Raw genomic sequence first — 18979 nt, 5'->3', positions numbered from 1 at the left:
GCCTAAATAATTTTGTCACTGCTGTGAAGTCTACCTTTCCCATAGGATAACATTGGGATACCTTATTATATACAATAGGTGCAAATTTTTCTCTGGGAGCAATAGAAATGTCATGTTTGGTCTCAAAATAATTGTAATCTAAATTCCTCTTTAATGATTTGATTTTTTAAGTCACAATTCAGAAAAAGCCACTTTTAGAAAGTTTGCATAATGTCCTAACCTTTTGTTGCCTGCAGCCTGTGTCCTAGGTCACATGACTCTGATCAGCATGGCAGTCGGCCTCTGTGTGGTTCTCCTAGACAGTGAGGCTAAGGATGTGCCATCCTGCCAGGATGTGTGGGGTGAAACTTTTCCTTACCCTACTTACATTTCAAAGGAGCTGCCTCAGCACACTCACAAAGAACTTCACACCAGTCTTTTGTCAACCTAGAACTCCTGGAGCCAGGAAAGAAAAAGGGAGACATTTCAAACACATGATATAGAAGGTCCTATAAATTTCTCCCACTTCAAAAGCTGGCACCAGGTATACATATTGGACCTTCAGTCCAACTCTTTAGTTCACTCCTGGAACTGTGGGGGGCCCCAGAAGGAGGACTGCATTGTACTTTAGAGGACTGCCCTACTGCTTGAGGCATGCTTTGCACTGCAGAGGACTGCACTGCTGCTATCAGTGTACAGCCTTGCTGCTTGAAGCCTGTCTTGTACCTTCAGAGGACTGTCCTGCAGCCTGAGAACTGCCTTGCTGCTTGATCCCAGAACTACCAGAGGGACTTTAATGGCTAGTAGGCTAGCCTCCTGTTCTGACCTACAGGGACATAAAAAGCTCCAACAACCTTGAACATACATGTGAAGTGAGTCCTATCTTTCAAGTGGTGCCCACCCCCTCCAGGACACTTGGAAATGGCAGTAAAGGTGCCCAAAGAGCTAAAAACTGACATTTGGGACTTAAAAAAATTTCCACTAAAAAGAGGTTTGAAAACCAACAGGAGATCTGGAACTAACTGCTTGCTGACCCGTCTAAGGTGCATCGCGCAGTCTAACTTCGTGGTAGCTCCTGCAAGACCTGTTCAGTGCCTTCTCTTTGGAAGGGTACCCAATCTCGTGGAGCCTTCATCAGCTACAGCGTGGAGCTTCATCCCGCTGGAGATTTTCAACTTCCAAAAAAGTAGCAAAGCCAGAATGAAGACATTTTCACTGGGACTACATCCTGTTGTTTCCCGACTACTACACCTTTTCCTAGGGCACCTCCAGCTGACTTGCCCCGCTGAACTTTACCGTCTAAAACATTTTTCCTTCAAATTTCTTCTAGGTCCAAAGGTAAGCCTAGTCCTGGCCCAATCCACTTTGATTATCCCAACTGCGCTCAATCACAATCAGCCATAACTTTTTATTTTGCCCCTGTCCTACACAGCTAGATGCCCGTGGTTTGCGCTTTGATGGTTTAGGTACTAGTTTATACTAAAATCTAAAAACAAAGAAATCATGACTCCAGTTCTACTGATTGGATTTTTGTATTTCTGGATTACATTTTCTCTGTTTTTCTACATAGGTATGGGATTTTTCTTGTGTTCTGTTTTCACTTTATTACTGGTTGTGTGCTGAACAACTACTTAACACGTTGCTTCTAAGTTAAGCCTGACTGCTTTTTTACAGAGCTTACAGAAAGTTAAGCATAGAATAATTTAGCAACTTTTGTCGTTCACCCTGACAGGGATTGCGGTTTCTGCTTGAGAAGAGTTCCCTACCCCCTCAACCAATAACCCAATTTCTTACACAGGGAAATGTAATTATCTATTCATACCACATATATTAATATATACATTCCTTAATATGTGCATAATCTGTTCATTGGCCATGTTTTTTAAGGCCTGGCAGAAGCAAATGTTTCACTCATTTTCAATCAATAAAGAAAAGGTGTGCGACTCATAACAATTGTAGCACATAGAGGGCAATTTCTCTGCCTAATTATCATGGCTCACACACTTGCAAAATTTACACCTGTATTAGTTCATAAAGACTTGTGAGACTAATGTTTGGTGAGCATCTTGCTGATGTCACTAGTATGCAGTTACATGTGGTACATATTAATGGCCTTATCACAACTTGCAAAACTGATGGTCCTTGCTGAAGACGCATTTAACCTTGGTTTTGCTTCTTTGGTAAGGTTAATTGTACAATTATATAAAAGCAGTGATAAACATAGTTGAGGTTTCAATCGATTTTTCTCAGTATACGAGGTACAAGGCAGGGGTTTCCTCTCTCATCTTTGATATTTAGTATTTTGCTGGAACCCTTTTGTGGAGACTTTATGGACCACTGCCTACTCCTACAATATGTTTTAACAATTCACAAAGGGGAAGGGGTCCTATATGAACACCTTCCCATTTGCAAATGGGTCATCATTAGCTTTCAATAGCCTGTAACATTTTTATGTTTTTTGACCGGACTTTGTTCACAAAACATTAATACATATCATGAGGAATCGATATTTGGAAAAGATGCTCTAAATAGTCTGGGGCATATTATCAAGAATGGGCATTACATTATTGCCGCTTTTATCGGCAGGAAACTGCCGATAAAGCGGCGATAATGGGCTTGATAATATGCTCTATGAATTCCAATCGAAGCCCATGTTAGACGTAAAGACATCTAACATGGGAATTCATAGAGCATATTATCAAGCCCATTATCACCGCTTTATCGGCAGTTTAAAAGCAGCGATAAAAGCGGCGATAATGTAACGCCCATTCTTGATAATATGCCCCTGTGTTTCCAAATATCGATTCGGTGTGGTTTCCTAAACCCATTTAGCAATTGTGTAAAATATTACTGGATCACTAATTGGGTTCATACATTTGAAACCCTGCCAACTTACTGAATCACAAGGTTTGAGACCAGTAAATTTTCTTATACATGTGGCCCTTAGTTACCTAGTTAAAGTTGACTCAAAAACAAAGAATGACATGCAACTTGTAGGGCACTCTATTCCAGAATGCCATTGGGGCAGTCTGAATGATACTTTTCGTCAAGAGGATTGAACAAGATAATCAGTGGGGGTGGTCATACTAAGGAAGTATTTTCCTGTCTAAGACTAATAAGGGCAGAATAGATCATAATGATGTCAAGTAATTTATGGCATGGGCAGATTCATTGTACTTAACTGCCACAAGCTCAAAAAGAGAAAGCTTAGATAATATTTGTTGGCCATAGGATTGGTAGAGGAAAGAACAGGTGGTTGTATTATGATCAATAGGGTGGCAGACATGAGGGTACTTTTGGAACATAGGAATTCTATGGGCACATTTCTGTTTCTCGATCTGCTAGAGGAATACTGGCTGAGAGGAGAGTGGCTGCTAAAATCAGAGACCGAAAATACTTCAGCCAGAGTTATTAGGACTCCCGGTTTAATCATATTTACTTTCTCTGCATTTCTGTCTGTATTCATTCATATTTATGCAATGTAAAACATTTGTATGCTCATTTCTTTTTGGTGTTGGTACTTACCGAGAAATATATATTTCGGGTCGATGTAATGACATTTTAACTAATATATTTCAACATTTAGCAGACACATTTTCCCTCACCTGTTCATGCTGTAGTGTTTACTGTGATAAGAAGTCGTATAAAATAAAATTGTATACTTACTGAGCACATTAGCTTTCTAGTACTAACATGTGTGCATATCTGGAGCTTTTTAAGCTTTATTCGGAATTCTGTCATGAGTGACCCAATGGAAAAATTTACGTTTTGGTATTTTTTCATTTTTAAAGTACAAACATTGAAATAGATTTTCTTGCAACTGTAATTATGGGTAATAACCAATACACCTGTGAATGTTGGCTCGTGGTATAAATATGTATGCTGCCCTAGACAATCCTTTCTTGAGTCTTTGAGGGTTATAACTTCTAGTTGTTATACATTTTATTCACTGACTTCCTGACAATACATTTTAGCAGCCATGGTTTCTTCTTTATATATTTTGATACCTTATTATATTCAAGTATGTATTTTGAGCACTCACCATAGTCAACTCCAGGTGCACATGCCTCTTCAATGCGCTTGTCCAATGTGATCTCACCAACAAACTTCTGCATAAAACAGTTTGCTGTAAAGGCAATGATAAGCGAAAGACTGTTAGTGCTTTCATCCCTCCATCATGGCCCTGGGAGACCAGATGATTCCATGCTGGCAGGGCAACACTTTTTCACTACAAGGCGTACTTTTACAAATCAAGATTAACCGTTGCTATAGTCCAAGTCAAGCAACAAAAAACATAACATTCAGAATGCAAATTGTTAGATAAAAGTCACAGCTGGGAATGAGGTGCCTAGGTAACATGCAGCCATCTGGTCACTTGTCATCTTGCTGTGTTGTCGGTTTTGGGGAATCCAAGTCCCAGGGATCTCTGCTCTCCCAGGAGGGAGGAGCGCCAAGGCACCCACGCTCCATAAGAAGCACCGGGATCACCCGCGGCGCGGGACGCTGCTGTGTTGCTGGTTTTGGGGACTCCAAGTCCCAGAGATCTCTGCTCTCTCAGGAGGGAGGAGCACCAAGGCACCCACCCACGCGTCGTAAGAAGTGCCGGGATCACCCGCGGCACGGGACGCTGCTGTGTTGCTGATTTTGGGCACTCCAAGTCCCAGGGATCTCTGCTCTCCCAGGAGGGAGGAGCGCCAAGGCACCCACGTGCCATAAGAAGTGCCGGGATCACCCGCCGCGTGGGACTCGCTCTGTCCAAGGGCAGGCCCGTCCTTCCCCGTCATTGCCAGGAAGAGGCAGGGCAGGGCCACCCCCCTGATTCCAACCTTCGACGTAGACAAAGGGTAAGACTTCCTTTGTTGCATTGAGGCTATCCAGCTTGCCTACCACCAAATGTCCTGTAGTCGCTGTTAACTGGACCTAGAGTGGAGTTGAAGAACTGCGTTTGAGGAAGAACATATGCAGTGGAGTATATGGCAGTGCGTACCCCATTTTACAGCGTAGGACCAGTTCGACAAGCGCTTTCCCACTGCAAGTAGATGGAGTTCTTCTTGGCATCCCCTTACCATCATAACATCAATTCCTGCATGACTGTGGTTGCTCGACCCCACCTACTGTGAACCCAATGGGTGGAGATTAACGGTTAATTTAATTTACGGGCCTAACGTATCTTCTCGGGCCGTCTATTAATTATATTGCTTATAGGCCTGTGTGCTTGTCTATTGTCCATTGGACTGCTTGACTTGTATAAAGGGCAGTTATATTGTGGTTTCTACCTAAGTTGAACAATGGGGAAACATACTTGTGTTACTAAACAGGCACAAGCAAACCCTTCCTCCCCGCCCCTCCCAACTTCTATTGACAGAATGCTACAAAGGGCTATAGGTGCTGTCACAACAGAAATAGAACGTACTGAAAGGTGTCTGTCAATAACTCCAGATCTTTCCCTTCCGCTAACAGTTTCGCCTACTCTTAACATCCCCTCTGCAGCCCCCTCATCTATTGGACATGTTCCCCTGTCCCCAACGCAACAAGCAAATGCACCGACAATTGTAACCAGAAAGGGGGATGCTGATATAGATACACGCAAGAATGGGAAACGTAAGCAAGCAAGCGGGGGGGCACCTAAAAGCAAGAAAGCGAAAGGGGGGCCCGAGGCAAGTGCAGAACATACGTCCTAGCAAAATCCAATAACAGAATCCACTGTTAACACCAGTATAGACTTAAATTACCCATCCTGGGCTCAAACCCAACAAGCAGACCTGCCGACCCAATTTAGAGTTATTGTAAAGGAAGAAGTTGCCTCTTTAGTTGATCGAATAGATAACCTGACAACCACGGGGGATTAAAGGCAAACGCACTGCAGTGCTAACACAATACAAACTGCACTGAGGGGGGGTGATTCAGTTGCCGGGTAGATCTTGCCAGTCAGGCTCCGCTAGACAATCAAGTGATATCTAGGACCCAAGCCCACATTATCCACACGACCACTAGCCTAGACACCAGTCGCACCCCTCAGTGCTCTGGTGTACAACGGGGGCAAGATCGGACAGTGCATTTAACCATGAGGAAACCTTATTGTGAGGCTGTGAATGATGCTGCAACCCATACCATGCGGAGTATCCAACAAAGTATTAATAGTGTACCAGGGCATAGCACAAGTAGAGAAGAGTAGGGAAGAGTGCTCAGTGGGTAGGACAGAAGCAGTCACCCAGCCAATTATAAACCTTAAACCAGACTCATTGCCCTATGTGATCATCTTGGCAGGGGTACCTCTACTCAATATTAGCCAGAGGGAGTCACAACTAGACTTGAGGAATAAAAGTTTGTTTTGGCTGGCAAGGCATAGGCAGTTTCCCTATGAAAGGGCTGGGGAAATTCTAATGGTCTGGAGAGTCGCTTGGGTGGGATCAAGCAAAAAAACAATCCAAGGGGATTGTGTGGTCATTCATTTTAATAATCCCCAGACTGTACGCTGGCTACTAACCCAGAAACGTTACTCCCTAGAGCCCCACACAGAGGTGAGAGCCCTCCCACTTGACCATTTCTATTCCCACAGCCACAACTCCGGTAGGGCAGATGTAATCCCAGATTATGACAGGCAGTCTATAGAACATCAGAACACTGGCTATAGGTACCCTCTTACCAGACCCCTATTCTTTAATCTACCTGTAACCAACAGATATGATATTCTGGAAGAAGTGGACTGACAACTAGGGATAGTGGGACTGGGCCAAGGAAAGAACACCCCGATGCCCCCAGGAGGACAAGTGGAGCCTAACCATGGGGACCTAAGCAAGCCCTCCTACCCAGGGGCAGGGGCAGAAACGAAGGTTCGGCCGTAGCTACCTCGCAGACGACCAAGGGGCCTGAGGGTCTATGAGATTCCCCAGACCCATACCTTTCAATCCTTCTGCCTCTCCCAAAATTATTACTCCTAGGACAAACCCACCCATCGTAATTTCTGAAGGCCCCATCTTGATTCAACCAGATGGCACTTCCACCCCTGATGCACATCGACCTGATGCCCCAAGAGAAATGCTATACACAGGAAGTAAGCTGAAGATCCTGTCCTGGAACGTTGCTGACCTCAAAAGTAAACTGTCTTGCCCAGAATGGGGGCTTTTTGTGGACCAGCATGGCATCTGAATGTTCCAAAAAATGTGAGCAAGGGATGATTGCACAAGGGTGGGATTTGCGTCATTTAATATACCAGCCATTACAAGAGAGAGGGACAGACCATCGGGGGGTTTATCCATTTGGGTTGGCTCACACGTGGGCTGTGTACCTAGACCCTTGAACACTTCGTCCAGTGACATTCAATGTGTAGTGCTTAGCTTTCCAACTGAGCTGAAGCTTGCTCTTATTAATGTCTATTCTTGGCCTGTAATTTTGAGTAAGGAATCGCCAACCCTTGATGTACTAAACTCCTTTATTCCTACCATTCCCCCCGGCATGAGGTTGATTGTTTGGGGTGATTTTAACTGTCAATTTGAGCCCCTCCCTGGCATTCTCAATCCAATCTCCAAAGAAGAGGACTCCCAATGGTCAATCCCTGACCCACAAATTCAGCTGATCAAGGCCTGGTCCCCCTTGGCACTCCAAATCAATGCCATTCTGCTAACCCACTTTTCTGTATCAATTTTGGCCACTATAGGTGTGGCAGGGTATACTCAGACATGAGTCCCTTTCTCACTGCTCCATCAGGATTCAAGCAAGCCGGGCCGAAGAGGCTGAAATGCCAGAAACCGGTCCCCGGTAGCTTGTCTCCTTTCTGGTGAAGAATTGGCTTGGTAGTTTGGTCTGCCCTGTTCCCATGATGCACTGGGCCAGGGACAGACTAATTTACATATAGCCAGGTTCTGAGCTGGGATGGGGCAGTGAGATAAATAACGGTGATGGATCAAGCCCTGATCTTTGGACTGGGTAAGAGTGGTCTGCTTAATTCAGACACTCTGTTCATCACCACCCACTTTTCTGTATCAATTTTGGCCACTATAGGTGTGGCAGGGTATACTCAGACATGAGTCCCTTTCTCACTGCTCCATCAGGATTCAAGCAAGCCGGGCCGAAAAGGCTGAAATGCCAGAAACCGGTCCCCGGTAGCTTGTCTCCTTTCTGGTGAAGAATTGGCTTGGTAGTTTGGTCTGCCCTGTTCCCATGATGCACTGGGCCAGGGACAGACTAATTTACATATAGCCAGGTTCTGAGCTGGGATGGGGCAGTGAGATAAATAACGGTGATGGATCAAGCCCTGATCTTTGGACTGGGTAAGAGTGGTCTGCTTAATTCAGACACTCTGTTCATCACCACCCACTTTTCTGTATCAATTTTGGCCACTATAGGTGTGGCAGGGTATACTCAGACATGAGTCCCTTTCTCACTGCTCCATCAGGATTCAAGCAAGCCGGGCCGAAGAGGCTGAAATGCCAGAAACCGGTCCCCGGTAGCTTGTCTCCTTTCTGGTGAAGAATTGGCTTGGTAGTTTGGTCTGCCCTGTTCCCATGATGCACTGGGCCAGGGACAGACTAATTTACATATAGCCAGGTTCTGAGCTGGGATGGGGCAGTGAGATAAATAACGGTGATGGATCAAGCCCTGATCTTTGGACTGGGTAAGAGTGGTCTGCTTAATTCAGACACTCTGTTCATCACCACCCACTTTTCTGTATCAATTTTGGCCACTATAGGTGTGGCAGGGTATACTCAGACATGAGTCCCTTTCTCACTGCTCCATCAGGATTCAAGCAAGCCGGGCCGAAGAGGCTGAAATGCCAGAAACCGGTCCCCGGTAGCTTGTCTCCTTTCTGGTGAAGAATTGGCTTGGTAGTTTGGTCTGCCCTGTTCCCATGATGCACTGGGCCAGGGACAGACTAATTTACATATAGCCAGGTTCTGAGCTGGGATGGGGCAGTGAGATAAATAACGGTGATGGATCAAGCCCTGATCTTTGGACTGGGTAAGAGTGGTCTGCTTAATTCAGACACTCTGTTCATCACCACCCACTTTTCTGTATCAATTTTGGCCACTATAGGTGTGGCAGGGTATACTCAGACATGAGTCCCTTTCTCACTGCTCCATCAGGATTCAAGTAAGCCGGGCCGAAGAGGCTGAAATGCCAGAAACCGGTCCCCGGTAGCTTGTCTCCTTTCTGGTGAAGAATTGGCTTGGTAGTTTGGTCTGCCCTGTTCCCATGATGCACTGGGCCAGGGACAGACTAATTTACATATAGCCAGGTTCTGAGCTGGGATGGGGCAGTGAGATAAATAACGGTGATGGATCAAGCCCTGATCTTTGGACTGGGTAAGAGTGGTCTGCTTAATTCAGACACTCTGTTCATCACCACCCACTTTTCTGTATCAATTTTGGCCACTATAGGTGTGGCAGGGTATACTCAGACATGAGTCCCTTTCTCACTGCTCCATCAGGATTCAAGCAAGCCGGGCCGAAGAGGCTGAAATGCCAGAAACCGGTCCCCGGTAGCTTGTCTCCTTTCTGGTGAAGAATTGGCTTGGTAGTTTGGTCTGCCCTGTTCCCATGATGCACTGGGCCAGGGACAGACTAATTTACATATAGCCAGGTTCTGAGCTGGGATGGGGCAGTGAGATAAATAACGGTGATGGATCAAGCCCTGATCTTTGGACTGGGTAAGAGTGGTCTGCTTAATTCAGACACTCTGTTCATCACCACCCACTTTTCTGTATCAATTTTGGCCACTATAGGTGTGGCAGGGTATACTCAGACATGAGTCCCTTTCTCACTGCTCCATCAGGATTCAAGCAAGCCGGGCCGAAGAGGCTGAAATGCCAGAAACCGGTCCCCGGTAGCTTGTCTCCTTTCTGGTGAAGAATTGGCTTGGTAGTTTGGTCTGCCCTGTTCCCATGATGCACTGGGCCAGGGACAGACTAATTTACATATAGCCAGGTTCTGAGCTGGGATGGGGCAGTGAGATAAATAACGGTGATGGATCAAGCCCTGATCTTTGTACTGGGTAAGAGTGGTCTGCTTAATTCAGACACTCTGTTCATCACCACCCACTTTTCTGTATCAATTTTGGCCACTATAGGTGTGGCAGGGTATACTCAGACATGAGTCCCTTTCTCACTGCTCCATCAGGATTCAAGCAAGCCGGGCCGAAGAGGCTGAAATGCCAGAAACCGGTCCCCGGTAGCTTGTCTCCTTTCTGGTGAAGAATTGGCTTGGTAGTTTGGTCTGCCCTGTTCCCATGATGCACTGGGCCAGGGACAGACTAATTTACATATAGCCAGGTTCTGAGCTGGGATGGGGCAGTGAGATAAATAACGGTGATGGATCAAGCCCTGATCTTTGGACTGGGTAAGAGTGGTCTGCTTAATTCAGACACTCTGTTCATCACCACCCACTTTTCTGTATCAATTTTGGCCACTATAGGTGTGGCAGGGTATACTCAGACATGAGTCCCTTTCTCACTGCTCCATCAGGATTCAAGCAAGCCGGGCCGAAGAGGCTGAAATGCCAGAAACCGGTCCCCGGTAGCTTGTCTCCTTTCTGGTGAAGAATTGGCTTGGTAGTTTGGTCTGCCCTGTTCCCATGATGCACTGGGCCAGGGACAGACTAATTTACATATAGCCAGGTTCTGAGCTGGGATGGGGCAGTGAGATAAATAACGGTGATGGATCAAGCCCTGATCTTTGGACTGGGTAAGAGTGGTCTGCTTAATTCAGACACTCTGTTCATCACCACCCATTTTTCTGTATCAATTTTGGCCACTATAGGTGTGGCAGGGTATACTCAGACATGAGTCCCTTTCTCACTGCTCCATCAGGATTCAAGCAAGCCGGGCCGAAGAGGCTGAAATGCCAGAAACCGGTCCCCGGTAGCTTGTCTCCTTTCTGGTGAAGAATTGGCTTGGTAGTTTGGTCTGCCCTGTTCCCATGATGCACTGGGCCAGGGACAGACTAATTTACATATAGCCAGGTTCTGAGCTGGGATGGGGCAGTGAGATAAATAACGGTGATGGATCAAGCCCTGATCTTTGGACTGGGTAAGAGTGGTCTGCTTAATTCAGACACTCTGTTCATCACCACCCACTTTTCTGTATCAATTTTGGCCACTATAGGTGTGGCAGGGTATACTCAGACATGAGTCCCTTTCTCACTGCTCCATCAGGATTCAAGCAAGCCGGGCCGAAGAGGCTGAAATGCCAGAAACCGGTCCCCGGTAGCTTGTCTCCTTTCTGGTGAAGAATTGGCTTGGTAGTTTGGTCTGCCCTGTTCCCATGATGCACTGGGCCAGGGACAGACTAATTTACATATAGCCAGGTTCTGAGCTGGGATGGGGCAGTGAGATAAATAACGGTGATGGATCAAGCCCTGATCTTTGGACTGGGTAAGAGTGGTCTGCTTAATTCAGACACTCTGTTCATCACCACCCACTTTTCTGTATCAATTTTGGCCACTATAGGTGTGGCAGGGTATACTCAGACATGAGTCCCTTTCTCACTGCTCCATCAGGATTCAAGCAAGCCGGGCCGAAGAGGCTGAAATGCCAGAAACCGGTCCCCGGTAGCTTGTCTCCTTTCTGGTGAAGAATTGGCTTGGTAGTTTGGTCTGCCCTGTTCCCATGATGCACTGGGCCAGGGACAGACTAATTTACATATAGCCAGGTTCTGAGCTGGGATGGGGCAGTGAGATAAATAACGGTGATGGATCAAGCCCTGATCTTTGGACTGGGTAAGAGTGGTCTGCTTAATTCAGACACTCTGTTCATCACCACCCACTTTTCTGTATCAATTTTGGCCACTATAGGTGTGGCAGGGTATACTCAGACATGAGTCCCTTTCTCACTGCTCCATCAGGATTCAAGTAAGCCGGGCCGAAGAGGCTGAAATGCCAGAAACCGGTCCCCGGTAGCTTGTCTCCTTTCTGGTGAAGAATTGGCTTGGTAGTTTGGTCTGCCCTGTTCCCATGATGCACTGGGCCAGGGACAGACTAATTTACATATAGCCAGGTTCTGAGCTGGGATGGGGCAGTGAGATAAATAACGGTGATGGATCAAGCCCTGATCTTTGGACTGGGTAAGAGTGGTCTGCTTAATTCAGACACTCTGTTCATCACCACCCACTTTTCTGTATCAATTTTGGCCACTATAGGTGTGGCAGGGTATACTCAGACATGAGTCCCTTTCTCACTGCTCCATCAGGATTCAAGCAAGCCGGGCCGAAGAGGCTGAAATGCCAGAAACCGGTCCCCGGTAGCTTGTCTCCTTTCTGGTGAAGAATTGGCTTGGTAGTTTGGTCTGCCCTGTTCCCATGATGCACTGGGCCAGGGACAGACTAATTTACATATAGCCAGGTTCTGAGCTGGGATGGGGCAGTGAGATAAATAACGGTGATGGATCAAGCCCTGATCTTTGGACTGGGTAAGAGTGGTCTGCTTAATTCAGACACTCTGTTCATCACCACCCACTTTTCTGTATCAATTTTGGCCACTATAGGTGTGGCAGGGTATACTCAGACATGAGTCCCTTTCTCACTGCTCCATCAGGATTCAAGCAAGCCGGGCCGAAGAGGCTGAAATGCCAGAAACCGGTCCCCGGTAGCTTGTCTCCTTTCTGGTGAAGAATTGGCTTGGTAGTTTGGTCTGCCCTGTTCCCATGATGCACTGGGCCAGGGACAGACTAATTTACATATAGCCAGGTTCTGAGCTGGGATGGGGCAGTGAGATAAATAACGGTGATGGATCAAGCCCTGATCTTTGGACTGGGTAAGAGTGGTCTGCTTAATTCAGACACTCTGTTCATCACCACCCACTTTTCTGTATCAATTTTGGCCACTATAGGTGTGGCAGGGTATACTCAGACATGAGTCCCTTTCTCACTGCTCCATCAGGATTCAAGCAAGCCGGGCCGAAGAGGCTGAAATGCCAGAAAACCGGTCCCCGGTAGCTTGTCTCCTTTCTGGTGAAGAATTGGCTTGGTAGTTTGGTCTGCCCTGTTCCCATGATGCACTGGGCCAGGGACAGACTAATTTACATATAGCCAGGTTCTGAGCTGGGATGGGGCAGTGAGATAAATAACGGTGATGGATCAAGCCCTGATCTTTGGACTGGGTAAGAGTGGTCTGCTTAATTCAGACACTCTGTTCATCACCACCCACTTTTCTGTATCAATTTTGGCCACTATAGGTGTGGCAGGGTATACTCAGACATGAGTCCCTTTCTCACTGCTCCATCAGGATTCAAGCAAGCCGGGCCGAAGAGGCTGAAATGCCAGAAACCGGTCCCCGGTAGCTTGTCTCCTTTCTGGTGAAGAATTGGCTTGGTAGTTTGGTCTGCCCTGTTCCCATGATGCACTGGGCCAGGGACAGACTAATTTACATATAGCCAGGTTCTGAGCTGGGATGGGGCAGTGAGATAAATAACGGTGATGGATCAAGCCCTGATCTTTGGACTGGGTAAGAGTGGTCTGCTTAATTCAGACACTCTGTTCATCACCACCCACTTTTCTGTATCAATTTTGGCCACTATAGGTGTGGCAGGGTATACTCAGACATGAGTCCCTTTCTCACTGCTCCATCAGGATTCAAGCAAGCCGGGCCGAAGAGGCTGAAATGCCAGAAACCGGTCCCCGGTAGCTTGTCTCCTTTCTGGTGAAGAATTGGCTTGGTAGTTTGGTCTGCCCTGTTCCCATGATGTACTGGGCCAGGGACAGACTAATTTACATATAGCCAGGTTCTGAGCTGGGATGGGGCAGTGAGATAAATAACGGTGATGGATCAAGCCCTGATCTTTGGACTGGGTAAGAGTGGTCTGCTTAATTCAGACACTCTGTTCATCACCACCCACTTTTCTGTATCAATTTTGGCCACTATAGGTGTGGCAGGGTATACTCAGACATGAGTCCCTTTCTCACTGCTCCATCAGGATTCAAGCAAGCCGGGCCGAAGAGGCTGAAATGCCAGAAACCGGTCCCCGGTAGCTTGTCTCCTTTCTGGTGAAGAATTGGCTTGGTAGTTTGGTCTGCCCTGTTCCCATGATGCACTGGGCCAGGGACAGACTAATTTACATATAGCCAGGTTCTGAGCTGGGATGGGGCAGTGAGATAAATAACGGTGATGGATCAAGCCCTGATCTTTGGACTGGGTAAGAGTGGTCTGCTTAATTCAGACACTCTGTTCATCACCACCCACTTTTCTGTATCAATTTTGGCCACTATAGGTGTGGCAGGGTATACTCAGACATGAGTCCCTTTCTCACTGCTCCATCAGGATTCAAGCAAGCCGGGCCGAAGAGGCTGAAATGCCAGAAACCGGTCCCCGGTAGCTTGTCTCCTTTCTGGTGAAGAATTGGCTTGGTAGTTTGGTCTGCCCTGTTCCCATGATGCACTGGGCCAGGGACAGACTAATTTACATATAGCCAGGTTCTGAGCTGGGATGGGGCAGTGAGATAAATAACGGTGATGGATCAAGCCCTGATCTTTGGACTGGGTAAGAGTGGTCTGCTTAATTCAGACACTCTGTTCATCACCACCCACTTTTCTGTATCAATTTTGGCCACTATAGGTGTGGCAGGGTATACTCAGACATGAGTCCCTTTCTCACTGCTCCATCAGGATTCAAGCAAGCCGGGCCGAAGAGGCTGAAATGCCAGAAACCGGTCCCCGGTAGCTTGTCTCCTTTCTGGTGAAGAATTGGCTTGGTAGTTTGGTCTGCCCTGTTCCCATGATGCACTGGGCCAGGGACAGACTAATTTACATATAGCCAGGTTCTGAGCTGGGATGGGGCAGTGAGATAAATAACGGTGATGGATCAAGCCCTGATCTTTGGACTGGGTAAGAGTGGTCTGCTTAATTCAGACACTCTGTTCATCACCACCCACTTTTCTGTATCAATTTTGGCCACTATAGGTGTGGCAGGGTATACTCAGACATGAGTCCCTTTCTCACTGCTCCATCAGGATTCAAGCAAGCCGGGCCGAAGAGGCTGAAATGCCAGAAACCGGTCCCCGGTAGCTTGTCTCCTTTCTGGTGAAGAATTGGCTTGGTAGTTTGGTCTGCCCTGTTCCCATGATGCACTGGGCCAGGGACAGACTAATTTACATATAGCCAGGTTCTGAGCTGGGATGGGGCAGTGAGATAAATAACGGTGATGGATCAAGCCCTGATCTTTGGACTGGGTAAGAGTGGTCTGCTTAATTCAGACACTCTGTTCATCACCACCCACTTTTCTGTATCAATTTTGGCCACTATAGGTGTGGCAGGGTATACTCAGACATGAGTCCCTTTCTCACTGCTCCATCAGGATTCAAGCAAGCCGGGCCGAAGAGGCTGAAATGCCAGAAACCGGTCCCCGGTAGCTTGTCTCCTTTCTGGTGAAGAATTGGCTTGGTAGTTTGGTCTGCCCTGTTCCCATGATGCACTGGGCCAGGGACAGACTAATTTACATATAGCCAGGTTCTGAGCTGGGATGGGGCAGTGAGATAAATAACGGTGATGGATCAAGCCCTGATCTTTGGACTGGGTAAGAGTGGTCTGCTTAATTCAGACACTCTGTTCATCACCACCCACTTTTCTGTATCAATTTTGGCCACTATAGGTGTGGCAGGGTATACTCAGACATGAGTCCCTTTCTCACTGCTCCATCAGGATTCAAGCAAGCCGGGCCGAAGAGGCTGAAATGCCAGAAACCGGTCCCCGGTAGCTTGTCTCCTTTCTGGTGAAGAATTGGCTTGGTAGTTTGGTCTGCCCTGTTCCCATGATGCACTGGGCCAGGGACAGACTAATTTACATATAGCCAGGTTCTGAGCTGGGATGGGGCAGTGAGATAAATAACGGTGATGGATCAAGCCCTGATCTTTGGACTGGGTAAGAGTGGTCTGCTTAATTCAGACACTCTGTTCATCACCACCCACTTTTCTGTATCAATTTTGGCCACTATAGGTGTGGCAGGGTATACTCAGACATGAGTCCCTTTCTCACTGCTCCATCAGGATTCAAGCAAGCCGGGCCGAAGAGGCTGAAATGCCAGAAACCGGTCCCCGGTAGCTTGTCTCCTTTCTGGTGAAGAATTGGCTTGGTAGTTTGGTCTGCCCTGTTCCCATGATGCACTGGGCCAGGGACAGACTAATTTACATATAGCCAGGTTCTGAGCTGGGATGGGGCAGTGAGATAAATAACGGTGATGGATCAAGCCCTGATCTTTGGACTGGGTAAGAGTGGTCTGCTTAATTCAGACACTCTGTTCATCACCACCCACTTTTCTGTATCAACCCACTCACTGAGAGCATGTAATGGCCATACAATCTCTGATACGCCAGGGAAATGTACATTTAATAGAATTGGCCACACTTCTCTTTTGAACTACATCTTAGTGGAGACTAGATCATGGCCCAGGGTTCTTGATTTTGCCATTGTACTTTGCCACAATAGTGACCATAACGCCTTAGCACTGGTACTGAAGGTGCCGGACTCAGGTATTGCCCCGGCTAGTAGCCCCCCTACGAGAACAAGCTAGCACTTACCAATAACAGAAGAAGAAGAATAAAGTGGGGGGTAATAAAGCAATCATCTGAGAAGTTGAGTGCACTCTATGCAATTGTAGGTCCAGTCCTGCAAGAACTTAGTGGTGTTCCTGCTGAAGGGACAACCTAGCCCCATCAATAAAGTCACAGAACTCCATGCAAGCTTGGCATCCAAACTGGCCAACATATTCTACCCTAAAATGCACCCTAAGAAAAGAAAATCGGCTACTCAGTCCTGGTTTAATGATGACTGCCGAAAGGCGAAACGGGCCCTGATAGCAGCCATCAAAGCTATTAACAAGATGTAAGCGGGCTTAGACAGGATCGCAGGGGATCTTTTTTGAGAAGAACCAATAATATGGGGCCCCTATCCATGGGTACTATTTAATGCTATAACGTACGGTATGCCGATCGCTGACACCTGAGCTGGGGCAGAAATCGTCCCAGTTTTTAAAAAGAGTTCTCCACTACTCCCAGCAAAATACAGACCGATCAGTTTGATCGATGTCACACAAAAACTGTTTGCACGGGTACTTCTAGACCGCATTCAGGAGTCCCTTCCTCTTTTGTTAGGTGGAATGGCATTGATCAAATAATATTTCGAATCGTTTGGGTCTGCCTTATGTGCTTTGCCAAAATGTCGGGCCACTTGGTAGGTTAGGTCCTCGTTCTTTATATCCCTGATGTGCTGGAGTACCCTTTTGGGCCCCTGCAGTATAATACTGCCCACATAGCATAGGCCGCAAGGGCACTCCAGCACATAGACTGCATAGTCCGTTTTACATGTCAGGGCTTTGTTGATCAGCCGTTCCTGGTCACCAAAAGGTGTATTGTAATATGTTTTGTTTACACCAAATTGGCATGCCTTGCACACCTTACATCTGTGGAATCCCTTTCTTTGGGATAGCCATGTGCCCCTGGGCTGGCCGTCAGATCATTCTGGACCAAGGTGTCCTTCATTTTGATGGCCTTTTCCTGTCTGTTATATCCCAGGATGAACCTGAATGTTTCAGTATCTTCTACCTTGTTTTCCTTCACCTCTGGGGGTTTACTTAAGAGGGTTTCTCTCCTAACTGCATTGCTCTTCTCGAAAGCAGTATTAATACATTTCATGGAGTAACCCCTTGCTAAAAACCTGTTTTGCTGGCTAATTGGGTGATTCGTATAGTTTTGGGTCAATCTGGGTACACCTATCCAACATATAACGAAGGTGAGACAGTACCAATAGCATATCAATCTCATTTGTACACAAATGCTGAGATGCGCTTCGCATCTCCAGAAATAGTCTAACAGCAGTACAGACTGCTACAGTTAGAGAAAGCGCCCTGGCTCAAGGGAAACATATAATAGTTTGTACACCAGTTCCAGCCATAGAGGCTGCAACAAAGGCAAGTGTTCCCAATGCTAAAGTCTTACATCCAAGATGGATACAATGGGCTAATTCTCTCACTGCAACAGATGTAGAATACAGGTACGACCCAAATTCAAAAACAAAAGATTTTCTGCAATACAAACAAGAATATCCTCCACCAAATGAAATAATGCCTCTAGATACTGACGGTTCTGCACAAATGGCTATAGGGAGCAAACAGCAATACCGCGCAGCTGGCAGAACTAAAAGCACTAATACTGGCACTGGTAAACACGGATCGAGAATTCCCCACACTAATCGTGTGTGATTCCTTTTACTGTGTACAGCCATATAATGAATATTTACATCACTGGGGACAAAACAGGTTTAATGGAGCAAAAGGTGGCAAAAGGTGGCACAATAAAGCACAAACCCCTAAGGGAACAGGTAGTGGAGTTGAAAAACGAACTACCAAGGGCTCACGTGATTCATAAATTAAGTCATCAACGTGATGGCGTTCACATTGATAGGAATTCACTAGCTGACAGAGCCGCAAAGGGGACTGTACGTACTGCTTCTACAGCTGCAATCACTTGTTCGAAAACAGGGCTAAGCGGTGATATAATGGTTGTGATTATTGCTACATGCAATAACACAGCAGTACCAAATCGATTTCCACTCAAGTACTCCTACAAGTTAGATGCAAACAATGTTCCATTTTCTCAAATTCCTGGAGTGGGGGATAGAGTAATACCACAATATGGATCGCAGGTAAGGATTAATCCTAGCAGCACACGAGGGTATAGGTTCTGCACATGCAGGAGTTACAGCAAGAGTTTCTCTATTGAAACAGCGCTATTCATGGCATGGACTAAGAAAGCAGACTAAGGACTACATCTTGAAATGCGACATCTGCCAGCAGATGAAAGGCTCCATGGTAACACGTCCAGCGCAGATACCATTACTAATATCAGACAACCCACTGACATGTGTTTATTTGGACCACTGCGGTCCCTTACAATCTTATGGGGCTTACAACTACATCATGGTTGCCATGGATTTCTGCTCTAGGTTCCTATGGGTGTGGCCCGAGTGCTCGACTGATGCAGGAACTGTTATAAAAGGTTTGCGAGTCTTTATAGGGACATACGCAA

At 46.6% G+C, this 18979-nt stretch overlaps 1 protein-coding gene across 3 annotated transcripts in view; it reads right to left on the bottom strand.

Moving 5' to 3' along the window:
* LOC147748685 (A.superbus venom factor 1-like) overlaps positions 1–18979 on the bottom strand; it is a 1068833-nt gene that overhangs the window by 83660 nt on the left and 966194 nt on the right. For all 3 annotated transcript variants that reach the window (XM_086963563.1, XM_086963565.1, XM_086963569.1), the window contains one exon: positions 4022–4105. In XM_086963563.1, coding sequence (XP_086819689.1) covers positions 4022–4105 — 84 coding nt within the window. The remainder of the gene's footprint in view (positions 1–4021; positions 4106–18979) is intronic.

The sequence above is a fragment of the Lissotriton vulgaris genome, chromosome 1_1, assembly GCF_964263255.1.
Source record: "Lissotriton vulgaris chromosome 1_1, aLisVul1.2, whole genome shotgun sequence".
NCBI lineage: Eukaryota > Metazoa > Chordata > Amphibia > Caudata > Salamandridae > Lissotriton > Lissotriton vulgaris.
The sequence above is the reverse complement of the archived record's forward strand: the minus strand, read 5'-3'. Positions and strand labels throughout refer to the sequence as shown.